The sequence below is a fragment of the Tripterygium wilfordii genome, chromosome 19 (assembly GCF_013401445.1).
Source record: "Tripterygium wilfordii isolate XIE 37 chromosome 19, ASM1340144v1, whole genome shotgun sequence".
In the NCBI taxonomy this organism is placed as follows: Eukaryota; Viridiplantae; Streptophyta; class Magnoliopsida; order Celastrales; family Celastraceae; genus Tripterygium; species Tripterygium wilfordii.
The window spans coordinates 11,462,747-11,479,550 of record NC_052250.1 but is presented as its reverse complement, the minus strand read 5'-3'; the positions used below and the strand labels follow the sequence as shown (position 1 = coordinate 11,479,550).

Here is a 16,804-nt window from a genome sequence, read left to right as displayed (position 1 = left end):
AGTTCACACGCTGATCGCCATACACATAACACATACCCCTCTCTCTATATATTTTTAAAACACAAATATCTAAACCTCAAAGCACTAAAACCTAAATCTTAAACCCCAAATCCTAAAAGGCCTAAACACTAATATCTAAACCACAAATCTCTAAAACCAAAAACATAAACCCCAAATCCTAAAAACCTTAAACATTAATATCTAAACCACAAATCCCTAAAACCTACACGTTGAACCCCAAATCCTAAAAACTACAAACACTAATAATTAAACCTCAAAGCACTAAAACCTAAATCTTAAACCCCAAATCTTAAAAACCCTAAACACTAATATCTAAACCACAAATTCTTGAAATCTAGACACTTTTTTTTTGGTAAGTAAGAATAAATTAAAAGGAAACAAATACAAGATACGAGGGGCATACCCCAAGAAACAAACAAAAAAGAGCTTAATGCCAAGATAGACTCTTAGCAAAAAATCCAAAACCAACATTACAAAAGTCAAAAAACCAAAACAACAACACAAAGAGCTGAAAGAAAAGACTATAACAGCCTAGTATTTTAACAAAAGAGCTAAAAGAGCCAAGTATTGTGGTTCCATTTTGTCAAAGCAAAAAAACACAACACCTAGCAAAACCGAACCATCCTTTGCCTGGACTAAAGCAAAACTTCCGCCAACCAAACAAAAATCCACGAACCATGCACGACTAGTCTATGCCAACCCCCAAGAGGCCAAAAGGCAAGGGAACCCGTGTCCATCTTTGAAAGGGGCCAAGACAGTTAGCTTGCTTCGCACCATTGTTGTAATATAAGCCACCACAAAATTAACAGGCCTTGGTAATTAGTTATGGTATCTGGTATTGCACTCATACAATAAAATCTAGACCTTAAACCCCAAATCCTAAAAACTAATATCTAAACCATAAAACCATAAAACCCTAAAATCTAAACCCTAAACCCCATATCCTAAAAACCCTAAACAACAATATCTAAAACTCAAATCCTTAATTAAAACCTAAACCTTAAACCTCAAATCTTAAAAACCCTAAAAAATAATATCTAAACCTCAAGTTCCATTTAAATCTTAAACCCCAAATCCTAAATCCAAAGCACTAAAACTTAAACCCTAAATTTTCTTTTTAGTAAGTATCTTAAACCCTGAATCCTAACTCCTAAAACCTAAATCAACTTAATTTCAGCCATCTGATCTGATGTAGTGGCTTAACAGTAGAGATATTTATATAAACTCCAATAAGAACGTTCTTACTGGAGAAGGGCAACCGTTGTCGGCATTTAACATTAGGTATGTCATTTATATATGTAATTAAAATCTCGACATGAAACGAAAGTAAAATAAAAATCCTTAAAATAATTAAAGATTTATGATGCATATTCAATTTATTACGTTACCTTAATTATGACTAGATACCTGACTTGGCTGGAGCTTCTTCCTATATATCCAGGTTAGTTATGTTGGTTAGGAATACTATGATGCATGCTCGGATAGTGTTAATTAGTGAATCTAATTAATTAAGTGTATTTTTTTTAAATACCGTTGAGAAATATGTTTTTTATTAAAATCGAACATTAAACATACATATGTCTAATCCAACCGATTGTCAACGGAGCCACCTCTCGTTGGTTGTATCATACATATATAGGTTTCACATCCATATAGAATGAAATTCATTTCCAATAAGATTATCCCATTATGCAATCCATAACTAGAGAGACTAAGCAGCAACGAAGTACATTAATTAGTTATGACAGTATACAGTAAGACTTTCCAACAAACAGAACATATTTTATTTTATTAACTACTCTTACAGTCTTACTAGTACCATTATTTTGCCTCTTACAGGCCCCCAACACTTCTCTTTTGTTCGACACCACCATTGAAACCCTAGTAAAGAAATAGCTTTTGCCCCAAACTAAGCCTCCTCTCTTGATCATCCCTCCTCTCTTGGGGTAGCACTTATATATATGTATGTGTATATATATATATGCTGGACTTAATTATGATGTTTTCAAGGCCTCACAGCTTGCATCATCTCCACCAAATCCAGCTCCTTCTTCACTTCATAATCCACCAATGGATTAGCCATCTCTGATGGCACTTCCAACCCAAAACTGATCTTGTCATCAACATTATCAGTAACAGGAGCACAAGTAGGCATATCATCAAGAAGAGAATCAATGCTACAGTTCTCTCTGAACATGTTCTCGTCGAAATCAAAATCAAGAACCTCATTGAATTCATAACTTGGAACTAATCGATCGTCAGAGCCGAAATCCAAAGCTTGATCAGGCTGAGTAGTAGTAGTTTTCATTGCAGAATATTTAGCATCACCAGAGGGGGTGGTAGAATTAGTACTTTTCTGCTCATATTTTGGTGAGTTCAAGTTTAAGCTCTTGATGTAATCCTGTAAAATGGTGCCCTTTGGGTACTTGGATCGGCATTTCCTCTTCGAGTACTGCCTCCTTTTGGTGGCATTCCAGTGGTTCTTAATTGAGTTTTCTGTTCTTCCCGGCAGCCTTTTCGCGATTTCCGCCCATTTGTTTCCGATGTCTGAATGAGCATCTATTAGCACTCTATCCTCAGCTTCACTCCAGATATCCTTCTGCATATACATATATGTATATATATATCAAGAACAAAAACTAAGAGACTCTGACTGATACCATGTGAAAACATCATAATTTTTTGGTCTTCGTTTTTGCAAAAAATTGCAAAAGATCTTCATGCAAACAAATGAAATCAACTAAACATATTATAGATGTAGATCTCAACATTAATTCATGAAAGATTGTATGGTAATAGACCTTGATATCGGGCCGGAGATGATTATGCCAGCGCTCCCTGCACTGCTTGCCAATCCTTCCAGGCAACATCTGAGCAATGTGAGACCACTTTCTGATTCCATACTTTTCCACCAGTTGGATCAACAAACTGCAAACACACACACACACACACACATATATACATATAGACATGCATCAAAGCATCAACATTTAACCAAATCAAATCAATAGAAAATCAGAACAAGCGCGATCTAATAAAAAGAAAAACCTGTCCTCTGATGCAGTCCATTGCCCCTTCACAACATGAGGCTTCTTTTTACCCTTAAACGGCTTTCGGGTCGAAGAAAATCCCCTATTTTTAGCCATGCAAACACTACTTACATCAACGCTAGAGACCTCATCAGGCACCACAAAATCAATGTGCTTCACTTGCTCAAAACTCAGAGGATTAAGATTGAAAGGGTGGTTTCTCTGAGGGAGATGGTTGTTGTTGAGATACCCTCCAGTACCAAAGTTGTCCATGACTTGACCACTTCCACCATTGTTATCTATCAATGGCTTACACTCATAATCATAAACATCAATGTTTGTTGAAGACCCATATGGGAAAACATCAAAAGATTCAAAATTTGATGTATCTGGGACACCAAAAATGGGATTTGAGGAACACCCATTGTTGTTTGTGGTGTTGGGAAACTGATTGTGATTATCAAAGTGATGGAAATCTTGAAGATAATCTTTGAACAAAGGAGAGTCCTCTTCCATGAAAGGAGGTTTGAAATAGTGATCAGACATGAATGAATCAGTGTGCGTGTGTGTGAGAGAGAGAGAGAGAGATCTGGTTTTTGGTAGAAGAGAATTACAAAGACAACAAAGACAGAGAGAGTTTTCTTCAGCGTTTTGTAGATACCACCACCTTTGTGCACTTAATAGGAGAGAAGAGGGAAGGCATTTAGTGTACAAGGTGTTTATGACCATTGATTGGCGATGATCCAATGGTCACAATCACACACCTTTGTTTAGCACTTGTGACTCTTGAGCTTCTTATATATTGTGAACATTTTGGCATTATATATAGGCCCTTTTCAACCATTGTGAATTGTTCTCAAAATTTGTACTCTTTTTAGCCACTAATTTGTACTAAATGAAGTGTAATTTTACATTTTTGTTGAGATTTAGTTCTTCATAATTATATTTATTGGAATTTTCCATTATTAGGTAAAAGTCAAATAATAGTCCAAAAAAGATATCTAGTTTTTTTTTTTTGGAAAATATCCACTATTACATGCCTCGATATATGGTAGTAAATTTAGTTAAGGTTACTATTACATCACCTCAAACATCAGGTGGGAATGAAGGTGAGGCGAATTAGTTCATCAATCTAGTTGTAACACGTAGAGTACAAATGTCAATCAAGTTGTGACACGTAGAATAGGAATGCCAGTTAGGCAGATTAGTTCGTTAATGAAGTTGTGACATGTAAAGTAGGAATGACAGTTAGACCGATTGATTTATCAATTAAGTCACTATACGTGGAGCAGGAATGACAGTAATGTAGATTATTTCATCAATCAAGTTGTGACATGTAAAATAGGAATGACAGAAAGACGAATTGATTCATCGATCAAGTTGTGACACGTATAGTAGAAATGATAGTGAGGTGGGTTGGTTTCGTCAATCAAATTTTGATTGGTGCAGTAGGAATGACAGTGAGGTTGATTTGTTCGTGAATCAAGTTACGGGCAAAGTAGGAATGGCAATAAAATGGATTAGTTTGGATTCTTTAAAATCTAGTTCTTGTCCTAAGAAGAAATTAACCCCTTCAAATTTCGTATTTAGAGGCTAGTCAAACATTACTCAAAACATAAACCATATATTTAGAAAGAATACTAGATCCTATCTTAAATAATTATTATTTACATGAACATGATTTTTTATTTATCATTTAGATTCTCATCTTGTGACACCTAGAGCAAGAATGTTAGGTCAAATTTACCCCAAGTAGTAGTAGACATTGATTTATAAAGACAATTTTGGTGAACTTATATATATATATATATACACACGCACACACATGGGTTCTATCACATTGTGCCATTCATAGGTGGAACACACCAATGTTAATCCCTCTCATTATTTCAAATCAATCAAATTGGTGAGAAAATTAAAGGATTATTGTGCTACAAAAATGTTATAATTAAAATGACCATTTTACCCCTCTTCTTCCATTTAATGTATAACAAGGCTTTTTCCTCATTTTATAATTTTTTGGGGCTAAATTTAATGTAAAAATACAGTAAATGTTGAAATATTTTTGTAGGTTCTGAATTAAATTAATATGAGAAGCTGCTGGAAAATTGGACATTGAAACTTAATTATTATTTTTTTTTAAAAAATGGAGAGTGAGCAAAATATAGAAGGCAATATTGAATAATCTTTTTGAAATATCACGGACAAAAATGTTTGCGGTTGGAATCGAATCTTGAACACACATGTGTTTAACTCAACCAATTATCAACCGAATCATCTTTCATTAGCCCAATATTGAATAATCTTTACAATAACAAGCAATGGAAATTTTATACTCAATTTAGATTACTTGCAATATGTCATTGTTCCTAAATAGATCATTTATAATATTACACCCGACCCATTAGTTGGAGTGGTAAAGATGGTGTGTATCACCTTGGTAATCAGGGTTCGAGCCTCCCTCCCCCATTTCAAAAAAAGATCACTTATAATATTTACAAGCTAAGTGATCTCCTTATATTTAGTTTGTGTAACTGAAATTAATATCTAACTCAACATTAACTATACCTATATTTATATCACAAGGCCTTATTAATGTGGAATTTTGAACATAAATTGCATGTCATTAAGAAGGAAATTAAATGGTAAATTTGGTTGAAGATAGTGAAGCACAATTTAATTCATGTTAAATTGAGTCAGTGTGTTAATAGACAATATTGTAACGTTGGTTATTGATTAGTGCTCTTAATTTTGGTATTAGTTTTATTAATTACAATTAACACACGAGATTCACATGAAACAAGTCAAACCAAGAATTGGTGTGTGGAGTTAGTGACAAGACAAATTTAAAACTCAATAGCTAATTATTTAGTAAATCCTCCCATTAAATGTTTTTTTGTCACTGTTAATATGATATATTTATTAATGTAAAGGTTTTTTATTTATTAATGTAAAGTCAAAACCTCAAAAAAATTTTGATAAATAAGTCAAAACCTCAATTAAGTATAGAGATTAGTGGTTTCATCTGAAAGAACACTTGGGTAGCCTAATGATAAGTATCTTTGGGACCAAACCGTATGAACTTGCAAAGTCTTGAGTTGACTTTGACCCAATTTACTTTGTAGTCAGGTGAAAAAACTTCAAGCAACGCAAGATTGACAAAATGCATTTTGTCTCATATCTAATGTCCAAAAATCAAGTTTTTATGATGTCATTCTCGTCTAAAAGCTTGAGAGTCCAAAAATCAAGCTTGTATGATATTGTTCTCATCTAAAAGCTTGAGAGCAAGTGAGGCTATGTTTCGAAAGACAATGTGATTTCCTAAACATCAATATTCTCCCTTTCTTAAAATCCTTACTCTTTAGAGTTTAGAGTGTGTTTGGATTGAGTGATTTAGGGAAAAGAAGAGAAGGTAAGGGAAGGGAGATAAGGGAAGAGAAAGGAATGTAGAATATTTTCCCTCTCATATGTTTAGACAGTTAAAAAAAGAAAGGAAATAAAATTTATTTAATTTATTAATTTTAACTTATAATTAAGTTAATTAATCATCGCTTCCCTTCAAATGACCTTATTTTGGAGAGGAAGTATTTTAACAAAAATTTAATAAAATATTCCCTCCAATTCTCTCCAAATCACTCCCCTTAATTTTTTCTAAACTATCCAAACAAGATAATTAGAAAGAAACTTCCTCTCCCATTTCGTCACTTCCCCCAAATCTTTCAATCCAAATCACTCCCCTTAATTGTTTCTAAATCATCCAAACAAAAGAATTGAAAGAAAACTCTCAATTCAAACACACTCTTCGAGTGATACCTTTTCACCATTGCCTTGCCGCTTATCTCAATAAAAACATAGTTTTTCAAGATCCAAAATTTTGACTCGCTCACTTGAAGCACAAGCCAGGGCCTGAAGTGTATTGGCCTCCACAATCACTCCTACAAGAATGGTCTACAGAATTCTTTCAATACTCAATAGGACATATGAACATTGAATTTAGGCAGTGATGATACATTAATCAACCAGCTAACGACCCGACGACCAACAAACATGTATTTTGCCATGGTATTTGAAGACACCAACTTTAGATAATCCAATAACCTAGATAGTTTCAGGCAGCCACAGCAAAAATGTCGCGAATTTTGTCTGAATGGAAATGAAACGTACTTTCTCCATAATGCTACTGTAGTCTATAAGCAAAGGTGTTGGAATGCTTTCTCGGGGTTCTTTGCATCGATTTCTGAATGGTGAGGGAAATCAAATGGCATTACTTCAGCAGAAATTCCTGCTTCACTCAATACTCTTACAACTTCTTGGTGAACCACCGCATTGCCTTCAGGTGTGAGGTGTAGCCCATCACTGTAATTCAAAGGAAGCAAAATGAAAGGCAAACTAAATAAATTTAGCCACATATTAGTAATCCAACCAGCTGTTTCTAGACTCCAAGACTACAATGTGATTACAATATCACAATCTTGATGTACTTCTTATCCAGTGATTAGAGTGTCAGTGCCTCAGTGCTTTGACCTTTTGTTTTCGTCTTTCTTCTCAGGAAAAATGGATAACAAGCAAACAACTAATTACCTGATTTGAATTTCCAAGTAGAACATATGTAAACTGCACCATTGTTCAAATAGTCATGGATTCTGAAAAGTGGAGCCTAAAGGTAACAAACCTTAAATATTTTTTGCCCCAACCTTCTGTTTCCTGCATTTTGGACCATAGATTGATGCTGGGGAGACCTAGTTCCTGAGCTAACTCAACACAATTGCTCGCATAAACTGCAGTAGCTTCATTTGTCCTCTCAGGCAGTTTTGCAGCTTTGTCACCATATGAGGATCTGTTGAACATTACAGGATTCAAACTTTTGTTGCATTATCACAAACAAGTTATATAGAAAATATATAGTATCTTACAACTGATGACGTTAAATAGGAAAATGAGAAATATTTTTACCACAATGCAAATACGCCATCGAAGACATCAAATTTTATTTTAGTATTATAGGCATAATAAATATAAGATCGATTTTCCTCTCATTTGTTGAGTGATAGATGTTCACTTGTCATATATTGTGGGTGGGAATCATCACCCAAAGAATAAGAGCATAGCATACCTGGCATGATCCTTGCGCCCATCCTCATCTACAGGTGGTGGAGTAACTAACACAATTAGCATCGCCGGTGCGCATTTCTGCAAACAAAAGCACAAGATACAATGTCAAATCAGTCTAGTGATTGAGAAGGTAAACCATTTCAAATCAAGTAAAGTCTTGCTACAACAGGACATTATAACTCTTCAAAGTTCAAACCACAAGTGCAAGGATAAGAAGCAGCTGCGGAGCCTCCAATCACAGAAAACAGGTGGTATATGCGTTTGTATATACAAGCAATGGCAAAATAACGAGTGCATGTAACAATGTTAACAAGAAGTATTTTCCATTCTCAAGATAGAAGGAATGCCAATTAAATAGAGAAGATTTTTTTCCCAGCAGTTTTTAACACATTTCCTTTAGTTTATTTCAGAAAGGGGGAAAATGGACCTAATTATCAATTTTGTGAACAAAGTTCTTGTATACTTGGATTTATGACTTCCGGATTTCAATTGCTCCTTCGCTTTTAAATGTGATAAGTAAGAAATATAACAATCATTAAAATACACATAGTTTTGGATGAAGAAAAGACATCAGAAGCCTTATGGCATAATGATATCAATTGTCCGCTGCATCACCAAACTAAGTAGTACTAGCAAGTTGGTGCATGCAACAAAATTTCCTTTGGGATTGAACTAGCACAAGGTTCAAGGTCCCCTGACCCCCCCCCCCCCTTTCTTAAGCTAATAATAATAGTAAAAAAAAGTAACAGGAAGTTCAAGCTTGGGTTTGGTTTGCATAGCTGTATTATGAAGTTCTAGCAGACTAGCAACTGTCATATCTGATAGCATTTGCAACAAGGATATCACATGTTTGTCATCAAGGATGTAATGTTGGCAAGCTGCCAAAAACAGCAGCAGCATCTGGAGTGAAAGATTGTTTCACTTTCATTTTCACATGCATTCTCATCACGTGGACATGGCGACAATAACATCAATAGTGGAAGACGTGTTGGAAAGGTCAAAGAAGCTGATCGCAAGAACAATCATTTTTACATAACTCCCAATGCCAACCTACCAATCCTTTTTGAGAAGTCTTCAAATTTTATCAACCCTCAATAATAATATTTTGGAAGTACGATATAAAACACATTTTTTCCCCTATTCCTGACTGTTTGACTTCTTCTTCTTTTTTTTTTCTATCTCTAACTATTTGACTTAGCATATGTAGTACAAATATGGCACTGCAGTGTGCATCTTAGGATGAAAAAATGCTTGAGCAGGTGTTTAGACTTAGATAAGAAAGAACAATCTAGCTTTAAAATCAACCATGTTGTTTGAAACCACTTAAAGGCACCAGTGTTCCTCAAAAGTTAACATCTTCAATACTAAATGTGTCTATGCTCAGAATAGAAAATGCAACCATAAGCATATGGAATGAGTTAATCAGAACAGTTAAGGTCTTAAGGAGTAAAAACCTTCAAGTGCTCAACCATCTTTAGGAGATTGTCCTTGTACTCTTCGATAGGAACATGCTGCCGCTCACTGTTTCTTCCCAAAAGAGCTGCATCATTAGCTCCGAAGAATATTGTAGTTGCAATAGGAGGATTTGTAGAGTCCTGGTATTATCAGAAATGGTCAATACTGATAAAATAGTCAAGAAACAATGACAGAACATTCAACATATCGTACAATGAAAAGACAAAAGGAAACCCCAAAAAAAAACTTACAAGAAGAAAGATGTGCTGCAATAGAAACAAAGCCCATCTAGTGTTATATCCACCGTAGCCACGAACAATCACATCAGCCTAATCGTAGATCCAGATAATCAAGCACAATATGAATATAAAGAACTAGAAATCCGTGAAGAAGAAGATAATGTGAAATTGAAAGGGAAAACAAAACCTTGCGAGAGAAAGTATTAGTAAGAGCAGCGCCCCATCCGCCTGGTTCGAATGAATGTCCGGTGATTGAGTCTCCGAATAGCACGATCGATGGCCTCATTCTCCGGCTATGGAGTTTGCAACCCTACGAAGACGAAGAGGGGTTGGATCCCTTATAATGGAAGTCTTTGTCACATATACCCCATTGGAAGAATGCGTTGAGGTAAAGTATATTATAAGATTGAGCAAACCTATCAGTAGTAACTTGGCTTTCTAGAGTATAGTTAGGTCCATCACAAATGGTATCGGAGCCAAAGCTCATCTCGCTGGTATGGGCACATTACGAGCCGGACTGCGTAAAGGGCTACCTGTTGATCCCGTGATGAACGGTCTCTGCTGAGGGGCCTGAGGGTGCAGCCGACGCAAACGTCAGTGTCGAAAGCATGGTGGTTTGTCACATACATACCACATCGGAAGAATGAGTTGAGGCAAAGTGTTTTATAAGATTGGGCAAATCAATCACTAGTAAGCCGGTTTTCTAGTGTATAGTTAGGCCCGATTTGTCACATATCCCACATCGGAAGAATGGGTTCAGGCAAAGTGCTTTATAAGATTAGGCCAACCTATCACTAGTAAGCCGGTTTTCTAGTGTATAATTAGGCCCATGATAGTCTTCTCTTCTGATACATCAAGTATCAAAATGGAAAGCAATAGACAATTAGGGAATCGAAAAGGAATCATGAGAAATTCACAAGCAAATCAAATTGAAAACAAAATCGAATTCAATTAACAAAATCTAAATACAGATTGGTCTGGTATAACCACCCAGAGGCTATGAGTAAAGTCCACTCCTCTTAGTACTCATATCCAAGACGCATATCTCTCGTATGGAATACACATTTTTATGGGTAAGTAGCAAATTAGCAATAGTGATGGCATAAACTAATCCGCGCAAATTAGCAATAGCGATGGCAACCAGAACCAATAATGTCTTCAACGCGTGATGGGTCATGTTCAATCATCATTTTCATATTAGTCAATTTCCAAATAGAATAATACACAAAAATCAATTTCAATATATATATATATATATATCTAATTTAAGTCCACTAATTTAACCCACTTTTCATCCCAACGCAACTCAGCCAACTCTCAATCTCCGTCGCGTCGTCTCTCTTTGCCTCTCACTCACGACGCGTTACACCATCTCTCTACATCGTCTCCGATCCTCTCTTCTTTTGCTAATACTTATCCAAGATTCATCCTTCTGTAGGATCCATCCTTACGAATACTCTTCCTTTGCAAATACACAACAGCAGGATCCGGTATTTCACATGTCCAGATAAAAGAATTTCTCTTCTTTGTTGCCATCTTGGGGGTTATCATTGTTGTTGTATTTCGAGGGTTCCTTTGTCGTCTTTCCTTCGTTCCTCTTGTTGTTTTTCACACAGCACTTTTGAGCACTTCTAGGTCTTCCTCTGATATAATTTGTTTTAAACAAGGGGTAGCTGCATTTCACATTTATACAGTGTCATTGATTTTGAATTTGTTGATGTATCGTAAGGAGATTTAGTTTCTTCCTCATCGATTATGCAAACTTATGTTCCTAATGTACCATGTGAAAAAATTCCAAGAATTGGACAAGAGTTCGAATCATTAGACGAATCTCAAAAATATTACAATGAATATGTCAGGGAGGCAGGTTTTAGTGTTCGATTATCTTCTACGAAGAGGAACAAATCTAATGAATTTATTAGAAGGGAATTTGTTTGCTTCATAGAAGGGATACAAGAAGAAGGAAGCTCAAAATCTAATTGTATTAGGAAATGAGGTTTAACTAGAGAAGGTTGTAAGACAAAGATGATTGTTGTGAAGTCAACTTCTAAGCCATTTTATGTTGTTACGCAATTTCATGCTATCCATAATCATGAACTTACAACACCAAGGGAGGTGCATATGTTACGGGAATGAATAATCCCACGTGTGTCCATCTGTAGCACAGAAGACACAACTTTCCGTCAATACAAATACGATTCGAGGATTTACGGGATTAAAGAAAACATACCAGATCAATAGAGGTAGTGACGTGGCCTGGAGAACCATATATAATCACTACAAACAACACACCCACACATGCAAACTGACCCACTCCCTATGTCCCAAACCGAACCAACCTGGCTCCAATACCAAATTGTTACGCCCCGTTTCACGGAGCGTGAAGATAAGGACAAAGACATCACAACCAACACACCAAACACAATCACGTGCATCTCACGTGTTACGTCCCAACCCAGTATAAACTTTACCAAAAATTTCGACAACATATCCCTATAAATTGAGGAAACCCACATGTAATCAAAACACAACAAATAAACACTTTTATTATATTCAAATCCATTGACCCTAAGGGAGGAAACCCACCTGTAATCAAGACACGACAAATAAACACATTTATTATATCCAAATCCATTGACCCTCAGGGTCCACCATTAATTACAAATTTCATCATCAGCATCAACCATCCAAAAATCACAGAATATCACTCTCAATCATCCATATCCAACCATACACATAATTCTTCATACCACAACTAGCACACACAAAGTTGACAATGCAAAACAACACGTCATACATATATAACCATATCCATGCATATTTACCACAAAAACATAACCATACATGTATATATAAATCACACACAAGTACTACGTAGATACACAAAACAAACTAATGTCCAGGCCACCTCCGTCACACGTCCTCCTGCTGATCCGCAGCCTGTGCACTAGATCTTGTCTCACCTATAGAGAGGTTTTAGTAGATAGGGTGAGCAGAGGGCTCAGTAGGGATAAATAATAGAACACAAGAACAATAGTATCGCAGCCTGTGCACTAGATCCTGTCTCACCTATAGAGAGGTTTTAGTAGATAGGGTGAGCAGATGGCTCAGTAGGGATAAATAATAGAACACAAGAACAATAGTATGGATGGAAATTTATAACGAATCATCAATGCAGCAATATGCAGTTCAAAGCTAACGCACCCGATCAACCCAACCGAACCACCATATCCTCTACCAATGGCACCCAAAGCAGCGAATCAGATTCCCGCCCTGCGACAATAAGCCGACGAGAATCCACCGCACTACCTCTCTCTCTAGCATCCAATCAATACCACAATCGCATATCCGTCAATCTCAAACCGCTAGAGAGAAGGTTGGTACGCATGTGGTCGCAACCACTCACCACCGGCCCAACAGTGATATCTCAGCCTGTCACACCTGGCCTAGCATCACATACTAGCCAACGTGCAGTGAAAAATTCTGATACGGGAATCCTCTGGCCTAGGACCGTCACTAGGCTCCTTACCATCATGCACACACGTGCCCAAATCATCCAACACCTAACGTAAGCCCCGAGTCCATCCTCGAAACACACCATGCAGCTAATGTAATCCTACAACTCAAGCCATTCATGCAACAAATATAATTACAACATCTATTCATCATAATACATGAAGATTATATAATACCCAAACATTTCATGGGTTACAATGCATAACAAGAATAAATTTTTAAGTAAAAAAAATGATATGAATACGAATTGGGCTACGACCTTTCTTTGGAACAAGCAAAGAATGATACAAAGGAGTTTACCGAGTCAATCGAAATAATATTCAAGACTTGTCTTTTTTTAAAATTGAAAATAACCAAGAAAGGGAAAAAAATCCCTACCTCGAAGTGGACTCGAAATTTTCACCAACAAGCAATGTACACTCCACGCCAATTCACAAACCTATTTAATGAAATAAACTCCATGTAGTTCCCATATTCATCAACCCATTTAAATCTCACATTCCATACTCCACAATATCCCCATTTTCACTAAATTCTTATTCTACCTGTAACTACCCGTCTCGGAGGGGGGTCTGCGAAATTACCAATTTATCCAAAACATAAATTATCTATGCAAATCCTCCAAAAAATCATTTAATATAATCCCAAAAATGATTAAAATGTATTTAGAAATCCATTAATACATAATTAATAAGTCTTTAAAATGTAACAAAGCGGAAGTATTTAATAATCAATCCCTACGCTACCCATAAACCACAACTGTATCCATGGAAAATCACGCATGCCTCAAAAACTGACCGTCATCTCCGTACTTGCCTGAAAATGAATGAAAAAAAATAGAGGTTGAACTAAATAGCTCATTAGGGGTAAAATACCCGATAAGGACTCGGATATCCATGATGAGAATACCAAGAGAGAGAATCACACACGATACGACAAAGAGTAGAACTAGTCTACAAATACAACAATCAACTCAAGAGTAATGCAAGAATAGACAGGAACAATAAAAACACGCTCATGCCACAACCACAACCCAATATGCATATATATAAGAATGCAAATTATATATGCAAAACACACATCTCCTCCCAATGCACGTAGCGCGACAAATCATCCACATCCAATCATCGACACACGACAATCCGGATTCCCCCTCGGAGGCCGCGGCAATCAAATCCCCGTATAATCACGTGGGTAATAGATAAAGGGGAATAAATCCCAGACAGTGATCATGATGGTGTGTAGTGAACACAACCATCGCACAAAACCAATCAACCACAATAATAACCCATATCCTCCAATACAACTATCAGTCACAATCCAATCCATCCAAACACACAATCGATCATGTTTCATGATGCATATATATGGCGATTCAATGAATAGAAATCAAGTAACAAACCAATGAAGAGAGTATTTAACGTGCTAGGAACATAATATAGAATCAAAACTCACAACATCACAATCAAGCTCTAGACGAGTCCAGACAGAGGTAATAGAATATCGATAATTCCCAATGTAAATGACATTAAGGAATTTAATGAAGAAGCAAATAACGAGGGGAGTAATATCCTAGAATTTATAATAAACTGAAAGACCGGGTATAGGAGGCCAAAGAGATCAGAACCTCTACCTCGATATCAATGCATAACAAAGCTAAGCGTTTGCCACGTCTATTGCGTCTCCTTGATCTCCTAAAACATACCGGCGTATAACAAATTATTAAATTGTCTAAAATAATTTTTCAATAATTCAATTATGTCTCACCTATACTGGCCCATTAGGCTACAGGCTCTTTTATTTATTATATGATCAAACAATCGGTCAAATTGGTGAACCATAGAGAATGATCAACTCTTAATACAAGATGGTCAGTCTTTTACAATTCTTGATCAACAAACTAATTCTGGTCAAGTATCCAAAAATGGCCTGTAGGGCTTCTTGGGTCAAAACATTTCAAATGGACCAAGCTTTTATATATTTAAAAAGGGTCAAACCTTTAAAACAAAATATTCGTTTCATTTGTAAAAGTTGGATCAAAATCCCTTTAGTAGTGTCACGGCAAGCACAAATCAAACATTATATATCTATGTATATATATATATATATATATGTATATGTGTATATATATATATATATATATATATATATATGTATATGTGTACATATATATATATATATATATATGTATATGTGTATATATATGTATATATATATATATATATGTATATTTCAACACTCTTACTGGTCAAGGGCCAAGTTTCAGAGTTTGCTAAATTTACTAAACGTGCCCAATAGCTGACAAATGTGTCAACTTTAAATTCTTGGCTTAACCTTGCCTCTTGGCCAACCATGATCACGGCCAGGTTATCTAAATGGGCCCAAGAAAGATAGCCCCTTTGACGTGCCAAATCCACTACCTGCCAATAGATTACCCGAGATCACATACCAACTGGCTTCACCGGAATTTGGACTCCGGTGATTCAATTTAACCAAGGGAACGTCTTTTGGTTCCCCTTCATTGCCGGAAATCACGTTTGTGATGTATGGACCCATTCAGTACGGTCACGAGTGCCACTGGGTTTGGCACCAGTAGCATCCAGATTCATCCTAACACCATGGAAATAGCAAATCTCACCTGATATAGAATTCGATTTCTCAAGTGATTCTCCGGTGAGTCCTATCACCCCAATATTGTCCCTGAATGATCTTGGCTCCCCTTGTGTCACTAACATATCAAGCACAATGGAGTCCTCATTAAAACCCAATTCAAATCCACACTAGAGAGAATCGGCGCAGAGGGAGAGAGAACTGTACCGCAGAGTCTCTGATGATGTCCTCCGGTGACTGGGGGTGGGCGGCTGAAATATCGTCTTCTCTGAGCTCGCTCAATCGAATTGAACAATCAGTGAAGAAAGAATCTTGGGAAGAGATTCGCAAGGGAAGAGAGAAGAGAGGATAGAGGGTTTTCGCGTGAGTGAGAGAGACAATGAAGAGAGACTGTAACACGTGAGTAAGGGAAGAGAGAATCGAGGGATTGATCGTGACTGAGAGAGTCTGAGAGAGATGACGTGACGAAGATCAAGAGATGGTTGGGTTGCGTTGGGATGAAAAGTGGGTTAAATTAGGGGACTTAATTTGAGCCACATGATGCATCTAACAGCTCATAAGTGGATCCCACAAATTGCCCAAACAATGGGATCCCTTATGTGAGTCAGGCGTGTATATGTATATATAAAAATTCTCCCAACATAGAGTAAGGACATAAAATCACAAACTCTAGCCGCCTCTCTCTCTAAAATTTTCTCTCAACCAAAGTTTATCTTGTAATCCTTTCAAAAAAAAAAAAAAAATTTCTCTCGTAATACAGATATGAGGATGAGAGATGCCCTTTTAGTTTTGCCAACTTTTGTTCAATAAGGAATACGCAAT

General features: G+C 36.4%; 3 protein-coding genes across 8 annotated transcripts; all 3 read right to left on the bottom strand.

Annotated features, from left to right (window-relative positions):
- Positions 1–1,743: 1,743 nt before the first annotated feature.
- LOC119985572 (transcription factor MYB98-like) lies at positions 1,744–2,993 on the bottom strand. Its single transcript, XM_038829862.1, has 2 exons — positions 2,823–2,993; positions 1,744–2,620 (listed from the first exon to the last, which is right to left on the bottom strand). The coding sequence occupies exons 1-2, from the start codon at positions 2,991–2,993 to the stop codon at positions 2,027–2,029; spliced, it is 765 nt and encodes a 254-aa protein (XP_038685790.1). The 3' UTR covers positions 1,744–2,026.
- A 27-nt stretch (positions 2,994–3,020) lies between these two features.
- On the bottom strand, positions 3,021–3,596 carry LOC119985571 (transcription factor MYB98-like). Its single transcript, XM_038829861.1, has one exon. The coding sequence runs from the start codon at positions 3,594–3,596 to the stop codon at positions 3,021–3,023; it is 576 nt and encodes a 191-aa protein (XP_038685789.1).
- A 3,238-nt stretch (positions 3,597–6,834) lies between these two features.
- Positions 6,835–16,431, bottom strand: LOC119985656 (GDSL esterase/lipase At5g62930). 6 transcript variants are annotated; one of them, XM_038829957.1, is made up of 9 exons: positions 16,011–16,431; positions 15,006–15,066; positions 10,273–10,426; positions 10,044–10,166; positions 9,869–9,946; positions 9,617–9,757; positions 8,164–8,240; positions 7,723–7,887; positions 6,835–7,406 (listed from the first exon to the last, which is right to left on the bottom strand). In XM_038829957.1, exons 4-9 carry the CDS (start codon positions 10,140–10,142, stop codon positions 7,238–7,240), a joined length of 729 nt encoding a protein of 242 aa, XP_038685885.1. In that variant the 5' UTR covers positions 10,143–10,166; positions 10,273–10,426; positions 15,006–15,066; positions 16,011–16,431; the 3' UTR covers positions 6,835–7,237. The 6 variants fall into 6 exon arrangements, with proteins under 6 accessions (XP_038685885.1, XP_038685884.1, XP_038685888.1 ...); XM_038829956.1 differs by lacking the exon at positions 10,273–10,426 and having other exon boundaries at positions 16,011–16,100; positions 16,190–16,431; XM_038829960.1 differs by lacking the exon at positions 15,006–15,066 and having other exon boundaries at positions 16,011–16,100; positions 16,190–16,431.
- Between the last annotated feature and the right edge of the window lie 373 nt (positions 16,432–16,804).